The 18754-nt window shown below is 40.1% G+C and overlaps 1 protein-coding gene across 1 annotated transcript in view; it reads right to left on the bottom strand.

Annotated features, from left to right (window-relative positions):
- Positions 1–18754, bottom strand: part of dnah9l (dynein, axonemal, heavy polypeptide 9 like) — a 432311-nt gene that overhangs the window by 295832 nt on the left and 117725 nt on the right. Inside the window, exons 30-32 of the mRNA XM_043693603.2 lie at positions 1812–1964; positions 836–1069; positions 3–134 (exon numbers count right to left, since the gene is read on the bottom strand). Of these exons, the coding sequence (XP_043549538.2) occupies positions 3–134; positions 836–1069; positions 1812–1964 (519 nt within the window). The remainder of the gene's footprint in view (positions 1–2; positions 135–835; positions 1070–1811; positions 1965–18754) is intronic.

Genomic DNA, 18754 nt, shown 5'->3' with positions numbered 1-18754 from the left:
ACCTTCTGTGCTATGAGCTTTGCTACAACATCTCTGGCATGTACATCAATTGTACAGATTGTCATAATCTTCTGACGATCACCATGGGTGAGCTCCCCTAGTAGCATGTTTATAAGAACATTTAGCTGAGCAATCTGCAATAAAAATAATTATATTTGACTACTCAAAAAGATAGGGTACAGTACACTATATGTCATACATTGATTACTTATTCCAGAAAGCATTATACTTGCAAGGCATTCCCTGTAATGTATTAACTAAAACATAAAAATTGTACATATTGACCATCTGAAGCAAAATTAATGGATAGTGAGGAATGCAAATTAGTTCAATCTTATTCGCTCAATCTTATACTTTGCACATTATGAAGATTACTGCAAGAACATTACAGAAGAAAAAAAAAAGATGGATGGAATTGTTTTACAGCTCAAAATATTCTCAACAAACTTGCAATCTTAAAAATAATAACTGCATACGTTAATCATTGGTCAGCTTGTAGTAACGAGAAGGAATTATAGGAAATCGTGGCCTGCTGTGAGAGAAAAGTAGTAATCACAAACTGTCAGACTTTCTTTGGGTTCTCTTGATCAGCTACCCATAGCTTAGACAGGCGATCAAGGAATTCCCATGTAAATTGCTTAAACAGGTTTCTCAGTGAGTTACAATGATCAATTAGGAGAATTGCTGAGGAAATTCCCACTGTTTTGGGCTTTAACAGGATTTTACTGGTAAAATTAGAATTAAATTATAAAATTCTATAATTTGACCAAAGTATTACAACTCAAGACAGCAGTATTTGCAGGTTTGATATGAAATTTGTTTAAACGCAACCCACTTGTTTTTTGTTGTAATCTTTTAAAGCAGTTTCAAAACCTTCTTCAAGACGTTCAAAAGCAATACCAACATCTGTGGTCCACCAAATCTGAGTGCCAGTCAATATCACTTGTGCTGGGTAATCAAACAACCACTGATCTCTTGGTTTCTCTTCATATGCTGCAACTGCTTCCATGATTTCATGCTGCACTGTAGTTCGCATTGACTCCTCGAGATTACGCAGCCAACATTCAGCCTAGTAATGAAGCAAATATCATTTGGAACATAATTCTTTTTCTTTTCTTGGCCTCTCAGGGTCAACATTTTGAAACATGCAAAGGGTGGGTTATATGAGGAGATCTCTTCTGCAAAAATGACAGATGATGGCGGGTCAATTGACAATAATCATTGAAACTCAGATTTAAAATTAAGACATTATGGGACAAAAACAGATGTGTATATTCATATTCTCACTGAAGTGAAGAGAACAGGTTCATCAGACTAAAGTAGTCTACTCCTTTACCATGATTCAATGTTTGGCTTAACCTCTGGGATTTTGCACTCACTCTTCTATTTTTAAATCCCTAGATACCATCTGCTTTATTAATTGCCTATCCTTCTCTACAACCTGAAAACCATCATGTTTTGGCACATCCCACAATAGATCTTTCTTTAAAACATACTGAAAGCAATGCCAAAGTGATTAGACTGACTCTAAGATAAATTTATATACAAGATTAAAAACTGCAGGGGAAGCAATACAAATATATTGTTACTTATGGAAGATTTTCAGTTTTTCATATTTAATCAATTAGTTGTTTCACAGATTATTTAATGACTTCTTGCATATAAATTTTCCTAAATAATGCAAAGACAAATAATTCATTCCAATAATTTGGAATCAATTCCAAATATAATTCCAATTCATGTCAAACTGTCTTAGACCATTCAGATTTTAAAAGCTATTGCATTTAGAATGTATAGAAATACAAACCTACCTGTCCTTCACAGAAACAGGGCATTGAAAGCTGCACATATTCTCCTTCTCTACTGTACATTCCCACTGCTTCACATGTATCGCCGTGCTCGTCATTATTTCTAAACTTTAAATCAGCTAAATTATCAAATAGCTTAAGCAAATGCTTTGTCACCTGTTGAGAGATTGAATATGTTTTAAAAGTAACATAATTTCATCATTTAAGGCTTAATTTAGTTTTTCTTCCATTTACAGTTTATGACAAGTGGTATTAATAATCCACCTTTAACATAATTAAAATGTCCCAACGTGCTTGACAACAGCATTATAAAGCAAAATATGGCACCAATCTATATAAGGAGATGATAAGACAGATGACCTAAAGCTCGGTCAAAAAGGTGGGTTTTATGGAATGTTTTAAAGGAGGAACATGGAAAAAATGTTGTAGAGATTTGGGGAGGGAATGGCATGGCTTAGGTTATTATAGAATAAGCAGCTGAAGACATGGCCACCAATGGTGGAGCTATTTACATTAGGGACCCTTGACAGGCTAGGTTTTTTTTTTAGGAGCACAGAGATTTCAAAGGGTTGAAGGGCTGGAGAAGACTTCACTAATGGAAGGGAATGAGGTTATGGAGAGATGTAAAAAAACAAGAATGAGAATTTTTAATCTATGCCATTGTTGTACTAGGAGCAAATGGAGGTTGTTGTATATGGGTCTCAAAAGATTAATACTAAAGAGTGTCATAAGCACCACCCACTAAAAATACATTATATGGACTTGTGAGAACAATGTAGAATCTCAAAAGTAAAACTTAACTTCATCCCTCATCATAGTTTCCATAACAATGCTCTCATATCAATTTAACCTACTAGTTGCCAACATACAATAAGCTGCTTTTTGTTCAAAACAAGAGCCTTTGCTAGTTAGACCAATGAGGGATTTTCTTCTATCATGCAAGTCTAAGCAGGATAAGTATATTCCTGCACTTAAAGAGAAAGAAGCAGACTGCAGCATTCAGCATGAGCTACAAACAGCATCTGTTGGTATGTTTTGATTGACAATAGGTTAGAAGAAGTCAGTTCAGTTTCAATAGGATCCATAGGTGTGAATGAGGTTTATCTAGAACCATGGGTTGCACACGGTTTTTATGGGGACTAGATGCAGTTAGAGGGGTACAGGTTGATATTGAAAGCATGTGTAGCCATGGAAGATGGGTAGAAAGACAAATCGTGACATGGAGGCAACAATGGTCCATAGGTTTAATTGGAAGAGCACAGGTTAACATGGTTAGAGGCCATAAAGGACCATGGAGATAGGTGGGGATATAAGTTGGCAAGGATGGACCATGGCAATAGGTTGATGGATGTTTGGGGATGGAGGTGGGCAGGGGTATGTGGGCTAAGGATCTAGCTATTTTTATAATAATTGAAACAAAGTTGCAAAGAACAGAAATGAGCCCTTTAGCCAGCTCAGCTTGGAACATATCAACTCCTGGAGCACAGCCTCCAGAAGGTGGTGGGCCTGATTCCATTCTTAAGTCAGTTTCCTTTATGGACATCAAGGCCAGAATGTTTTTGCAACAGGTTCACTTGCAGAAGCCGACAGTGGGTCAGGAGCCCACTGTTCCAGCAGGCTGCTTGGGAGGTATTTCCTTAAGCACAGCATTAGCATTCTTGGCTTTCCTGAATGGGGTACTGATGTGCTGACATACAACATCTATCAGTGAAAATTTCTCAAATTAATGGTTCCAAACAGCTGCATCTAACAATACTGTTGAAGGTTGGAGTTTGGCATAAAGAACGAAGGAAGACATGAAAAGTGTGGCTACTTCCCATCCACTGCTATGGGTTCTCTGACTCACCCCTGAAGGTGATGTTTTCATGTTGTAAGTTTTGGAGGGAGTAAGCAGGAGAAATCTGGTCCCAAGGTCATGGATATAGTGCAGGTCAGTGCAGGTGAGTGGCGTCTCATATTCAGGTACCAACCACCATCTTACTCAGCATTTTACTGGATTTGCATTCTTCAGAACACCACACCCTGTGGCTTCATTCTTTTCTTACCACCTCCCAGGCTATTCAAAAGTCAACTGAACGGTGAGCACTGACACTCACCTTCATTTAGAGCCATCTCACACCTATCTCTCACAGTAACACTCCAAAAATGCCATTCATTTATTTCCACATATTGTCCTGCAGAAAAGAGAATATAACTACAGAATGGAGCAGAGATGCAGGGACCCACAGATATCACTATCCTGTAGAAGCAACAAGGTAGCAGATTCACTGCGATTAACCAGTAAAGAAATGGAGTCTCAAACAGTCTGATAGTAGTAGTAGCGTTATACGGAGTTCTACTACATCCAAGGGATTACCACTGACCAAAAGATGAATTAGATCAGTCACAGTCACTGCAGCTACAATTGTAAATCAGGCACTAGGAATTATGTGGTGAGTAACTCAACTCCACATTCCCCAAAAACTGTTCATCATCTGACAATTCAGGAATGCACTACAATATTCTCCAACATCTTCAGCACAATTGCAGATTGGCTATAAATGCTGGCCTCGCAAGAGATTTCCACATCTCAGGAGCACACAGCATTTTGAACTGCCGTCACCACAAAATCCAAATATCGAGTAATGCATGCTTTGGTCTGAATCTCTTCCAGTTTTTAATTCTAATCAATATCTTGCATCTTCCACAGGAACTGCATGTTGAAGAAGTATAACAGGAGATGGCTGAGATGTTTTCTTTTTAGAGAAGAGTGAACACTCCAAGGATGGAATGTCACATGACTTACTTGCACCCAAAGTCTACACAGAACCATCGATCTTGATCAATAGAGCAGAAGCAGCAACCTGTAGGATGTTACGCAATGAGTTGCAGATTACATAAGAGCATAAGGAAAATGATTAGGAGCAGACCACCCAGCCCTCCAGCCTGTTGTGCCATTCAATAGGATATCAATCCCACATTGCTGCCCACCTCCCAGAACCCCCGATTTCCTGAGAGATCAAAATTCTATCTACCTCAGCCTTAAACATGTTCATTGAATGAGAAACCACAGATCCCTGGAGTGGAAAATTCCAAAGATACACAACATTGAGTAAGATAATTCTTCCTCGTGACACTAAAGAATTATTTCCTTATTGTGGGTCTGTGCCCATGTTCTAGATTCGTGTGCCACTCAATGTCTACCCTGCCCTTACGATCACTTTTTATTGTTGTAAAATCCAGAGAGTATAGACCCAATATACTTAGTCTCTATCAGAACTAATCCTTGTTATCCAAGGAACCATTGCACTGAACTTTTCACCATAATTCCTCTGAAGCAAGTAAACCTTACAAATGGAGCCCAATCATGTGTTGTTTTCATCAAAGCTTTATATAATGGTCCCAAGCAAAGTGCCCTCTTATTGACCTGTTGTTCATGGATAAGATCAGGACAGTTATGCCATTGTCATTAGTACAGTCAAGGCATGGAGGGTGATGTGTCAGAGTGAGGGTTGCTTATCCAAGACTTCGCCACTCCTGCCTTTAGTTGGCATGCCAGGATTCTGACCAGGGATGATGGGTTCAGGGTTCAAATTATGGGCAGTGAGAAGAGTTTCTAGTTTGGGAGACTTGTATGAGGGGGAGGCTATGAAGTCTTCTGAGCAACTGAGCCACAAATATGGGTTGCCCAGCAGAGATCTTTTCCGTTTTTTTCAGGTTAGGGATTTGATCCAGAAGAAGACTACGCTTCTCACTTAGCCCTATTAGCCCAATACAGAGAGGTTGTTGCTACGTTCCACAAACACCCTTTTGGTTAGTGCCCTCTATCGCCTGCTGGGTTGTTGTGCCATTCAATAGGACATCAATCCCACATTGCTGCCCACCTACCAGATCCCCCAATTTCCTGAGAAATCAAAATTCTATCTACCTCATCCTTAAACATGTTCATTGAATGCAGGGCCGGGCAGGATATTAACCGGTTATGTCGGGTATGGGAACAAGAACTAGAAGTGGAGATCTCTTCTGAAACATGGGAGAACATATGGTAGAATGCTCGAAAGATTTTCATCTGTAATAGGACATACGCTACACAGTTAAAAGGTCTGCACAGGGTTCATCTGGCATCAGACCATCTGGTGAAGTTTTAAAAAGGGCTATCTTCAGTGTGCCTCAAATGTAAAATAAGTGTAGGTACTCTTACCCATTGCTTCTGGACATGCCACGGCTCCACGTTTACTGGAACACTGTGGCGGGACAGATAGGGAGGACTGAAGTCAAAGTAGACCCGATATCTGTCCTCTTGGGTCTACAGAATTTACCACCATTAGATGGGCATGGGAAGAAACTATTTAACATTCTTGCATACCATGCACGGAAGAATATTCTGATGAACTGGATGTTTGAGAACCCACCGGGCTTGCTGGGATGGCAGAAATTAATTATGGAGCACATTCTCGTGGACATTTTTGCAAACATGGTGCACCACACAACAGACCATTTTTATAAGACATGGTAGCCCTACTTGAGTTATTTGGATATAAATTTGTCAGCTATCTTAACTAGGGTGTTTGTTTAACCAGGATGGTTAGGTTTGTCAAGCCCTGGGTCCTAGAGGGGGTCTCCTGAGTTAATATGGGTATATATACAATGCTCCCATTTCTTTATTTGGGAGCTTTGAGCCGAGCATAGCTATTTGTATTCAGAGTGGTTTTTTGGGAGTTTTTTTTTATCTATTAGTTATTTACTTATTTATTGGAGTTGCTTTGCATAGTGTTAGGGTTTGGTTTGTATTATAGGGTAGGTTAGTAGTTAGTAATTTGTGTTTCTTTTTTCTTTTTATTATACTGATATTTGTTATTGATTGCATTTTTCAATAATTTTATATGTTTGTTAAGTTAAAGAAAATTGCTAATAAATATATTTACAAAAAGAAGTCTTTTGTTTTTCTCCCTTTCTTCCAAACACCTGAATAATCTCACCCTGTTCCCGCATAATACTACAGCTGCCACCTCATTTTCCATTTACCTTATCACAAAGCTAGTCCCTTATTTTCTTAAAAGCTGTACCTTGGCTCAAAGATACTCTGTCCTTGATTTTTTCAGAGCGGTAATAAACCGAGCCGGACTCCAATCAGTCTGGTTTGGTACAGAGATGAAAAGGATTTTGAGAGGCTTTTTGTTTATATGTAAACAGATGAGACTTCAGGCCAAAGTGGTCATGTTTTAGAAGTGACCTGTATGAAGAAAGGGGAGCTTTTCAGCTGAGCTGAGCTGTGCAGTTTTAGTTCAGTCTTGAACTGGTTGCAAGTTCAACAGGGAGCTGCGTGGAATCTCTCTCTTCTGCCCTTCAACTTCAACCTGTAAGCAAGCACGTGTTCCATTTATGCTGGTTTTTAAAGGGAGTTTGCTTATTGGGACTGTTGTGTATATTCAGAACAGCATAATTAAGTCTAGTTGGACAGGCTGAGTTCTGTAGGGGTTCTTTATTCTGTTCTTGGTGTTTCATTGTGTACGTTTTGTGAATAAATTTTTGTCTGTTTTAAAATCTAGTCGTCAACCTAGCTAACTTAATCCAGGTAAATTTCACTGTACACTTACCAAACCTGTTTAAGAGTACTGATAGATGGGTCCTTTTCGGAATGGGCAGGCGGTGACCAGTGGGATACCACAAGGTTCGGTGGTGGTACCAGAGCTAATTACAGTATACATTATTGATATAGGTGAAGGTATTAGAAGTAATATTAGCAAATTTGCTGATGACACAATGCTGAGTGGCAGGGTGAAATGTGAGGTGGATGTTATAAGAATACAGGCTTGGACAGGCTAGGTGAGTGGACGAATGCATGGCAGATGCAGTTTAATTGGATAAATGTATGGTTATCCACTTTGGTGGCAAGAACAGGAGGGCAGGTTACTATCTAAATGGAGTCAAGTTAGGTAAAGGGGAAGTACAATGAGATCTAGGTGTTGTTGTACATCAATCAATGAAAGCAAGCATGCAGGTACAGCAGGCAGTGAAGAAAGCTAATAGCATGCTGGCCTTCATAACAACAGGAATTGAGTATAGAAGTAAAGAGGTCCTTCTGCAGCTATACATGGCCCTGGTGAGACCGCACCTAGAGTATCATGTGCAGTTTTGGTCTCCAAATTTGAGGAAGGAGATTCTGGCTATTGAAGGAGTGCAGAACAGGTTCATGAGGTCAATTCCCAGAATGGCGGGACTATCGTATGTTGAAAGATTGGAATGACTGGGCTTGCATACACTTGAGTTTAGAAGGATGAGAGGGGATCCGATTGAGACATGTAAGATTATTAAAGGATTAGACACTTTGGAGGCAGGAAGCATGTTTCGGCTGATGGGTAAGTCCAGAACCAGAGAACACAGTTTAAAAATAAGGGGCCGGCCATTTAGAACAGAGTTGAGGAGAAACTTCTTCACCCAGACAGCGGTGGATATATGGAATGCTCTGCCCCAGAAGGCAGTGTAGGACAAGTCTCTGGATACTTTCAAGAAAGAGATGGATAGAGCTCTTAAAAATAATGGAATCGAAGGTTATGGGGAGAAGGCAAAAACAGGATACTGATTGTGGATGATCAGCCATGATCATAATGAATGGTGGTGCTCGCTTGAAGTGCCGAATGGCCTACTCCTGCACCTATTGTCTAGTGAAACAAATTGCAAAGTTATGGTCTGAGCTGCCTGTTTCAGAATGTTTTGAGTGGTCTGGCTTAGTCCATAACAACTTAAACATGAATAGATTTTTAATCAGGAGATTGAGAACTGGACTTGGGAGTTAGTTTTGCACCTTGATTCTGCAAAGTGTGAAAGTGTGCTTTCGACATTCTCATTGCAAACATCAAAATTCAAGTCAATTTAAGGGTAGGAAATGGACTTGCTGTCCATTCATGACTCAGCAATAGTGGTGAGTGTCCAATGCTGTGATGTAAACAGGACCAGAAGCAGGCCATTTAGAACCTCAAGCCTGAAGTGCCATTCAATTAGATCATAGATGATCTGCCACAAGATTCAATTAAAGAAGGATGTAAAAGGGGTGACGGCAGCATTGTTGGTGGTGGTGGTGGCGGTGGGGCGGAGGGTGTTGCTTGCTGATTACTGAGGATGTCACAGCTGCAGTAGGAGAGGACATTTTGGAAGGCTCATCCAGCAAGTCCATATGGGTAGAACTCAGGAATAGGAAAGGCACAATCACTATGATGGAGTTATAGGCCTTCCAATAGCCAGGAGACAGAGGAACATTTATTTAAGCAGATCATGGAAAAATGTAACAACTACAGGGTTATTGTAGGGAGGGATTTTAATTTTCCCAACATTGACTGGGACTCTTAGTGACAGGGGTTTGGATGGACCAGAATTTGTTAGGTGCATCCATTCTTGAAACAATACATAGATAGTCCAACTAGGGAAGGGGCCATACTAGGCCTTGTATTCAGGAATAAGCCAGGTGATCAAGTTTCAGTGGGAAAATATTTTGCAAACTATAATCATAATTCTGTAAGTTTTAAGACAGTTTTGAATAAGACTGGTCTTTGGGTGAAAGTTCTAAACAGGGGAAAAGCTGATTACAACAGTATTAGGCAGAAACTGAAGAAATTAGACTAGGCACAGCTGTTGGAGGGTAAATCCACACCTGATATGTGAAAATCTTTTAAAGACCAGTTGATCAGAGTTCAGGACCAGCATGTTCCTGTGAGGGTAAAAGATAAGGATGGCAAGATTCAGGAAACCTCATTACAAAAAATATTGAAAGGTAGCATATGTAAGATTAAGAAACAGAAATTAGACCAACCCTTTTATGTATGCATTTTATACATAATTTTAGGAGCAATGAGCTAACTAGGGAAAGGATAGATGCACTCAGACAAAGGAGGGAGTTTATGCATGAAGCCAGAGGTAGTGGGCAAAGTCCTTAATGAGTACTTTGCATTGGTATTCATTAAAAATGACGTAGATAATGGTAAGATTTAGGCAGATTATGTTGATATTTAAGGGCATGTTAATAGTGAGATGGTGTCTTGAGAAACGCTAAGGTAGCTAAGTCTGCATGGCCTGATGGGATCTATCCCACAATATTGAAAGATGCAAAAGAGGAAATTGCTGGGGCCTTGACAGAGATCTTTGTATACACATTAGCCACAGATGAGGTCCCAAAAGACTGAAGAATAGCCAATGGTGCTCCTTTGTTTAAGACGGGCAATAGGGATTATCCAGGAAATTGTAGCCCAGTGAAGTGGCAAGTATTTGCCTTCATCGATCAGGACCTTGAGTATCAAAGTCGGCAAGTCATTTTCCAACTATATAACACTTTGGTTCAGCCACATTTGTAGTACTGTGAGTAGTTCTGGTTGGCAAATTGCAGCAAGGATACAGAGGTATGGGAGAGGGTGCACAAGAGGTTTATCAGGATGTTGCCTGGATTGCAGTATATTAGCTAAAAGGAGAGGATGGACAAACTTGGATTGCTTTTGCTGGAGCATCAGAGGTTGAAGGCGACCTAGTAGAAATATATAAAATTAGGAGAGGCATGGATAATTGGAGTCTTTTTCCTAGGGTGGAAATATCAAATAGTAGTGGATATAGGTTTAAGGTGCAAACAGGAAAGTTTAAACGAGCTGTGAGGAAATTTTGTTTTTGCACAGAAAGTGGTAAGTACCTGGAATGCACTGTTAGTAGCTGTCAGTGTGAGGATACAGACAGCAAGTGAAAATAAAATGTAAGTTTTCTTAAAAACATGCCACAGCTGTCTAGCCATCATCGTAAAGGGCTAATTCTATTGGAGATGGCTTTCTATAGCATGGTTACCATTTGTGGTGTGAAGACTGGAGGTGTCTCTCATTTGAAATGTTGCACCCAGCACTCCCACCATGAACCCTATAGTTGACCTATAGAACACACTCATGAATTCATTGGTAGCACTGTTGTTTCTTAGCTCGAGCCAAATGATTTCTGTTCTTAGCCTCCATGACATCCGTCCCTCCAGCACTGTAATGATCTCCTTCATAAATACTGATATTTCTTCTATCTTTTCTTCCCTACCTTTTCTGATCAATTTGTATCAGATTTGTTGAATATTTAGTCTTTACTGTGTATGAGATCAGTGTCAGTTATTGCCACAACTTGTGTAGCCACAAGTGCAGCACACTGATCTATTTGCCACACTCTATGCAGCATACTGCTGAGCACCACCAGTTGCCTTAATCTCAGTGAGCCTCTTGCCCTTGCCAGCTTGGAAGTGATTTGACCTTGCTGTGATCTCTTTCAAATTGGCATGGGGTCAGGATCATGATGGGGAAAAACATGATGGCTGGCAGTGCCACCATGTTTATCCTAGAGACTTGAGTTTAATGCCTTTCCACAGGGAAAATAAAATTGCAAATCCCAGCTGGATAGGTGTTTGGAAGATTGATATTGAAAATTATACTTGAGTAAAGGTCAACCCCAAATTTTAAGCGAAATTCATTCATTTTTCATATACCTCATGTATTGGCTAACCTCCAACTCTAGGCAAAAAGTAACCTTTTTTTTTAAACCACCTGCTCACCACTGGAGTTAAACTCACCCTGGCGCAAACTTACCTGATAGAATCACAGTATAGCACGCCACTAAAGGAACTATTCAGTTCCTTCTATCTCTACATGTACTTGTGGCTCTTGCACTATTTTTAAGTGTAAGGTTAGTGAAAACAGTTTCTGACCAGGTAATTCTGTGATACCAAGGCGATAGAAGAGCAGAGTTTAACCTCTCCAAATTGTTACTCATGTGAAAGCCAACCCTTTGACAAAAATTCAGTCTCACAAAACTCTGTTTTTCACAACTGTATTTTAGAAGTCATTAATACAGTTTCTAAATAGCTAAGGCCCCTGCACTGATCCTGAAGGCATTCCACTAGTCTCAGCCTGCCAATTTGTAGATGTCCTCCTAACCTCTATTCTGATAAATAGCCAATCTTCTGTCTATGCTAATATAATACCCCTCAATGAGCTCTTACCTTGCAGATTAACCTTTTTGTATAGAATCATGTCAAACGTCGTTAAGAAATCCCCAAACATCACATATACTGGCTCCTCTTTATATACTCCACTAGTTATATTCTCAAAAATTTAATAAGTTTGTTAAAAAGTTATTTGCCTTTCGTAATATCAAGTTGACTATCTGACCATATTATCAAGTTGCATTAAGACATCCTTGAGAAGCAACCTCCAAAGGACACCATATGTTAAGCATAGATGCCTAATCCACCACCAGCCTTTTGAAGGAAGTCTGTCATTCAGGGAACATGCCCCGTGCCTTTCCTGTCACCAACCAAATCCGAGCAGTGGAATGATCCCCATAGCCACAAATGAGTTGCCCATTTAACAGTCTCATTTAATCCCGACGGACAGGTTATTTGACACATCACGCCCCTACTACTGGTAAAACTACAGTAGGAGCAGAGACAGGAAAGCTGGCAGTGATCAAGCTATCTGTTAGGCTAAAAAACTAAAAAAACCACACCCTCTCTGTAGCTGTAACACCATATTCTGCATTAACTTGATGTACTTATATAAGGTATGATTTATCTGGATAGCATGCAAAACAATATTTTTCACCATATCTCAGTACACGTGATAATCATAAATCAAATCAAAATCAGACACCCAATGTCTTCAAACCTGCTGAAGAGGAGGGAAAGCAATACATTAATCCTGATATTTATTCTGCATGTTCCACCACACACAAGCTGAATGTTACCTCAACTGGTGCCAGCACTAAATGTGGAACCTGAGCTGGCACAGATGGTGGTGCCAGAGAGCTAATTTTACCAACAGGAGCCAATTAAGAGCCATCATCATAATCACTGTCCAAGTGCCAGCTTCATGTTGAGGTGCAGAATTTTGTCAATGGGCTGAGATCAGAGGGGTAGGCCAAGGATAGTTCAGAGGGATAAGCCCTTCAGTAATGGCATGTTATTGCAGGATGACTTTTATCGCCTGGCACATCCCTCAGTGGGTCATTAAATGTCCAGCAAGGAAAGCCACACTCAGAATGGCCTGATGTACCTTGTAGTTTCCCAACAAAATCCTGGTGACATACAAAAAATGCCCTCTAATTGGCCAATTCAATTAATTAATTGGCCACCAATTGTATGAAGTAAATGGAATTTGGGTTACAGTATTGGAGTCTCACGAGATGAGAAGGTGGACATGAGACCAGAGGAGAGGGCAGACTGGGGTTTGAGGAGCCATGAAAGAAGTGGAATCTGAAAGAGACCAAAACCTTGGCGGGCCAAAAACATGTGTTCTCCAAAGAGCCCACAGGATGCATTAAGGCGCGATTCCTCATCCTCAACTCACCTGTCACTTCAATGAATCAGCTTTCAAGGTATCTTACACAGATATAAATATAACCTACCAGTTGTTACATATAAGCTAAAAACTGCATGAGTCGAATCCCTTCTAATTCAAGAACAATCCAGGCTGATCAAAAGCTGCCTTGATAGATACTTGTATGCAGTAAATGACTCTGTGTACTTGTGCAACTTCAGCCACTTCAGCATATCCAAGAACTTTTGCCTTTTCATGCAGTGGACTAAAATATGCCTTAGTAAGAATAGGCTCATTATAAACCATGAACTAACTTAATCTACGAGCATCACAGGTTCCTGATAAATTACAGGTCTCTTCCTGCTCCAGGCAAGGGAAAAAGACATGCAACAAAAGAAGCTATCCACAGACGTCCCCCACTCTTCCATCAATTTTGGGTCCAGTGAGCCACACACTGCTAATTAAATGAAAATTCACTCCTAATGCACTTGGAAACTTGCTGTCCCTATGTTGATTGATCAGCTTGGTGTTGCCAAGTATGTTCAATGTTTTCTGTCATAACGGAATCAAAAAATCAAAGCACTGTGCAAAACTAGAAAGCATATAATAATTTCAATTGCTGGCTCATCTGATGTTTTACACAGGATCCATCCTTATTGACAATCAAGTATTTTGTGCATATCAGTTTAATGCCTTGTAAACGCTAAGTGAATAATAAAATAAAAAAAAAATAAAATCTAATAGCATAACAAAGTCCACACCATTTAAGTAAATGTCCTAACATGTTATATGGCATTTCACTATTACTCTGACAAAATATAGCCTGAGTATATTATGTCAAAAATTTCAGTTATGATGGGTCAACCTAATATTTTTATTGAGAAGGATTGTGCTTCTTCGAAAGGTTAAATTGCTGTTTGACACAAGTGCTCTATCAAGTGAAATGTCTTACACATTGGAACATCTTGCCTTGAATCCATAGCCTTACCTGAAATTTGTGTTCATTATTTTCCACACTGCAAGTCACCAATCACAAACACAGAGGCAACCTATGTCAAAGGCACCAGCTGATAAATGTGGTGTGGTGTGGGGGGGGCAAAGAATGGTATGGAATCTGGTCAAATAACAAATAAAATACCGTGGATGCTGTAGATCGGAAATAAAAACAGAAAATGCTGGAGAAACTCAGCAGGTCTGGCAGCATAAGCAGATTGTCCGTAATAAGCAGATTGTCTCATGAGGAAAGATTGAGCAGTCTGGACATGTTTTCACCAGAGTTCAGAAAAGCAAGGAGTGATTTTATTGAAGTTTATGTGGACTTGAATATTGGACTCAAAATGTTAATTCAGTTTCTCGCTCCAGAGATGCTGCCAGATATACAGGGACTCCCCCATCATTTTCATTTTTTATTTATGGATTCTACTCACATTGTTTCTTTTCAACCTCTAGGATAAGCAGACTAATTAATTATTAACTGATTACATGCCAGTAAGACAATGAACCAAAAGTAAGAAGAAATCTCCACATCATACATAAAAGGACTACATTCTCATCAGAAGTCTTCCACAACCAGTGCAGTTATTTATCCCATTCTCTTAAGAGTTAATCAATGTTGTTGACTTTTAAATGCTCTCTGAAATGGCCAAGTAAGCCACTCAGCTACATCAAAGCACTACAAAGTCTGATAAAATAAATGAAATCTGACAGACCAATCAGCATTGATCAAGGCATTGGAAGTGACAACGATACACTGTTTATCCTGTAAATTCCTCCTTAATAACGTTTGGAGGCTTGTCACAAAATTGGGAGAGCTATTTCATGAACAGTTAAGCAACATAAAAGCAGGAACTGATGGAATAGCGACGAAGATAGAAGAATGTATATAGGTTTGTCTGGTTGACAGAAAACAGACTGGTTTCAGATTGGCAAGATGCTACAAGTAGAATTCCTCGGGGTCTGTGCTCAATTTTATACAATTTGTATCAGTGAATTAGATGAGGAGGATTGAATGCTTGGTGGATAAACATGCAGTTGACACAAAGGTAGGCAACAAAATGTTGTGAAGATGACATGTGAAGGATGCACATCAATGTAGATACATTAAGTGAGTGGGTAAAAATTTGGCAGCTGGAATAAAACTGGGAAAATAATGTGAAAACTGTAAAGCTGTTTGATTTGGTAGGAACAATAAGAATGCAGAATGGAAATCAATTGTTGAAATCTGACATGCAGAGAGATTGTGTGAGTCATGAAAGGTTAGAATGCAGATATGGCACAGTCAAGAAAGCTAATGGGATGCTAGCCTTTACTGTGAGAGGAATTGAATATTATGCCTGAGTTAGACAGGGCGCAGCAAAATTGTGTCTTGAATACTGTCTACGATTTAAGCCTCCTTATAGGGAAGAATGTAAATATATTGGAGGCGGTTCAAAGCAGGTTTACCACATTGATACCTAGTATAAGCAGATTGTCGTAGGAGAAAAAGCTGGACAGGTTGGGTTGGTTTTCATTAAAGTTTAGAAAATCAAGGGGTGATTCATTGACATTTATATGAACCTGAATGGTCTTGTCAAGGTGGAAGTGAAAAGGATGTCTATTCTTGTGGGGTGTCCAGAACTAAGGGCCCTGGTTTAAGATTAGGAGCTGCACGCTTAGGACAGAAATGAGGTGATTTATTTTGTCTGAGGGTTGAGAGATTTTGAAATTCTCTGCTTCAGAATACAGTTGAGGTTGGATTATTAATTATTTTTAAGACAAAGATTGAATGCTTATCTTGCTTAACAAGAATCTAACATTATTGGTGTTAGTTGGAAATATAGAATTTGGATCAGCATGACCTTATTGAATGACAGACATGTGGAGCAAACTCATATGCTTGTAATAGCCTGAAACAATATTAAAGTTGTGAGTCTATAATAATGACCACATCCCAAACACCCCTGTGTGTGACCTGTTTTACTGACAGGACAGGCGTATCAGAGGTCATGGCACAATGGCACATGTTTGGAAAAGAGTTGCCCAGAGAGTCCTCAACATTGATTCCAGACTCTATAAGGGTCTAATGGCATTAGTGAAAACACACAAGGGAACTGTTCATAGAATAGAATCCCTATAGTGCAAAGGGGGGCCATTTGGCCCACCGTGGCTGCATCAATCCCTCGAACAACACCCAGACACATATCACACCCCATCCCCATAACCCCAGGGTTTTTACCATGACTAATCCACTTAACCTGCATATCCTTGGACACTACAGGGCAATTTTTCTTTAGCAAGGCCAATCCACCTAACCTGTACATCTTTGGACTTTGGGAGGAAACCGGAGCACCCAGAGGAAACCCACACTGACACGGGGAGAATGTACAAACTCCACACAGAAAGACATCCATGAATAGAATTAAACCTGATTCCCTGGCCCTGTAAGACAGCAGTGCTAACCATTATCTGCTGATTATCAGCTGCCACATCCTCAGCTCCACTCTAGCTTGACTGATGAACCCATACGCCTCTCTATTGAACATTACTTGGAGGATCCACTGAAGGTAGCACAAACATAGAAAGTACTCTTTTTCTGGGTCTTTATTGTCCTTCCCCAGGAGTGGCTTGGTAGCACCACTACTAGTCAAACTGGCCGAGTCCTCAAGGACATCACTGTGAGACTGGATCTGTGGTAGGTAGTGAAGAAACCAAAAAGGAGGAAAATTTGGTGACATCATCTTCATCTTTCTACCTGTTGTAGATACATCTGTCCATGACAGTGTACTTAAGAATGACAACTGCACAGTTCTTGTGGAGTCAAATTCCCATCTTCACACTGAAGAGTCATTCCACTGTGGTGCATGGCCGATATCCCCCACTCTAACATTGTCAACAAGCTGGGAAATCAATTCTGGTTAATGAAATGCCCATGAGGGCATGTCCAGTTGCACAAAACATACCTGAAAATTGGGCAAAGGTGCACTGCAGATGACTTGAGTGCCAATCAATGCAAAAGACAAAGTTGAACTATTTGCAAGTATTTTCAGCCAGATAGTTGAAACTTTATTGCTGGAACAGCACAGCAGGTCAGGCAGCATCCAGGGAACAGGAGATTCGACGTTTCGGGCACAGGCCCTTCTTCAGGAAAACCTGAAAACCTTCTTTCAGCCAGATAGGCCAAGTGGACAATCCATCTCAGTCTCCTCCTGAGATCCCCAGCATCACTCCATGTAATAACAAGAAACTTGAATGCAAAGCATAATGTAAAGGCTAGAGGCCCTGATAACATTCTGGGAATAGTACTAAAGACCTGTGTTCCAGAACTGTCATGTCCCTATCCAAGCTGTTCTATTACAGTTACACCATAGGCAGCTACCACAGTCAATGTAAAAATTGCTCAGGTATGTCCTGACCACAAAATGTGGAAAAATCAACCCAGCCAATTAAAGTTCCAACAGTCTACTTTTAATCATCAGCAAATGATGGGTGGTATCCTTGACAGTGCTATCAACCTGCATTATTCAACAATGATCTGTTCATTGATGTTCAACTTGGGTTCTTTCAGGCTTACTCAGCTCTGATCTCATTGAAGTCTTTGTCCAAACATGGACAGAAGAGCTTAATTCAACTGGGAAAGTGAGAGTGATTGCCATGGAAATCAAGACAGCTTTTCACTGATTGCGGCATCAAGAGCTTCACAAAAACTGTAGTCAACGGAAAAGCGCTCGGCTAGATTGGAGTCATACCTAATGGCTGTGCTTGTTGGAGATCAATCATCTCAGCCACAGGACATTACTCTGAAGAATGCCTGCAGTGGTGCCTTAAGCCCAGTCATTGTGTCAGTTCCATCATCGCTGATCTCTCATCTATCATAAGGTCAGATGTGGGATATTTGCAATTGATTAGAAATGTTCATCTCAATTTACTCCTCCAGTGAAGCAGTCTGTTTCCAAAAAATCTGGACAGCATTCAGATTTGGGCTAATAAATGCCAAGTAACATCTACACTACACAAATGCCAGCCAATGACAAGACAGAATCAAACCATCACTCCTTCACATTCAAACTTTGGCAAATACAGTTAACAAAAATTCAAAGGGATTTAATTAATTCATTAAAGACAAAAGGGTAACTAGGGAGAGAACAGGACCCCTCAAAGACCAGCAAGGCAGCCTATGTGTGGAGCTGCTGGAGATGAGGGACATACTAAATGAGCATTTTGCATCAGTGTTTACTGTGGAGAAGGACATGGAAGATATAGAATGTAGGGAAATAAACAGTGACATCTTGAAAAATGTCCATATTACAGAGGAGAAAGTGCTGGATGTCTTGAAATGTATAAAAGTGGATAAATCCCCAAAACCTGATCAGGTGCACCCAAGAACTATGTGGGAGGCTAAGGAAGTGATTGCTGGATCCTTTGCTGAGTTATTTGTATCATCGATAGTCACAGATAAGGTGCTGGAAGACCGGAGGTTGGCTAACATGGTGCCACTGTTTAAGAAAGGTGGTAAGGACAAGCCAGGGAACTATAGACCAGTGAGCCTGACATCAGTGGTGGGCAAGTTGTTGGACCGTATCCTGATGGTTAGGATGTACATGTATCTGGAAAGGCAAGGACTGATTAGGGATAGTTAGCATGGCTTTGTGCATGGAAAATCATATCTCA

This window comes from Chiloscyllium plagiosum, unplaced genomic scaffold (assembly GCF_037043375.1).
Source record: "Chiloscyllium plagiosum isolate Xiang-an unplaced genomic scaffold, Cpla_swu_hap1 HiC_scaffold_7, whole genome shotgun sequence".
Taxonomy (NCBI): Eukaryota; Metazoa; Chordata; class Chondrichthyes; order Orectolobiformes; family Hemiscylliidae; genus Chiloscyllium; species Chiloscyllium plagiosum.
This window is presented reverse-complemented; position numbering and strand designations above follow the sequence as displayed.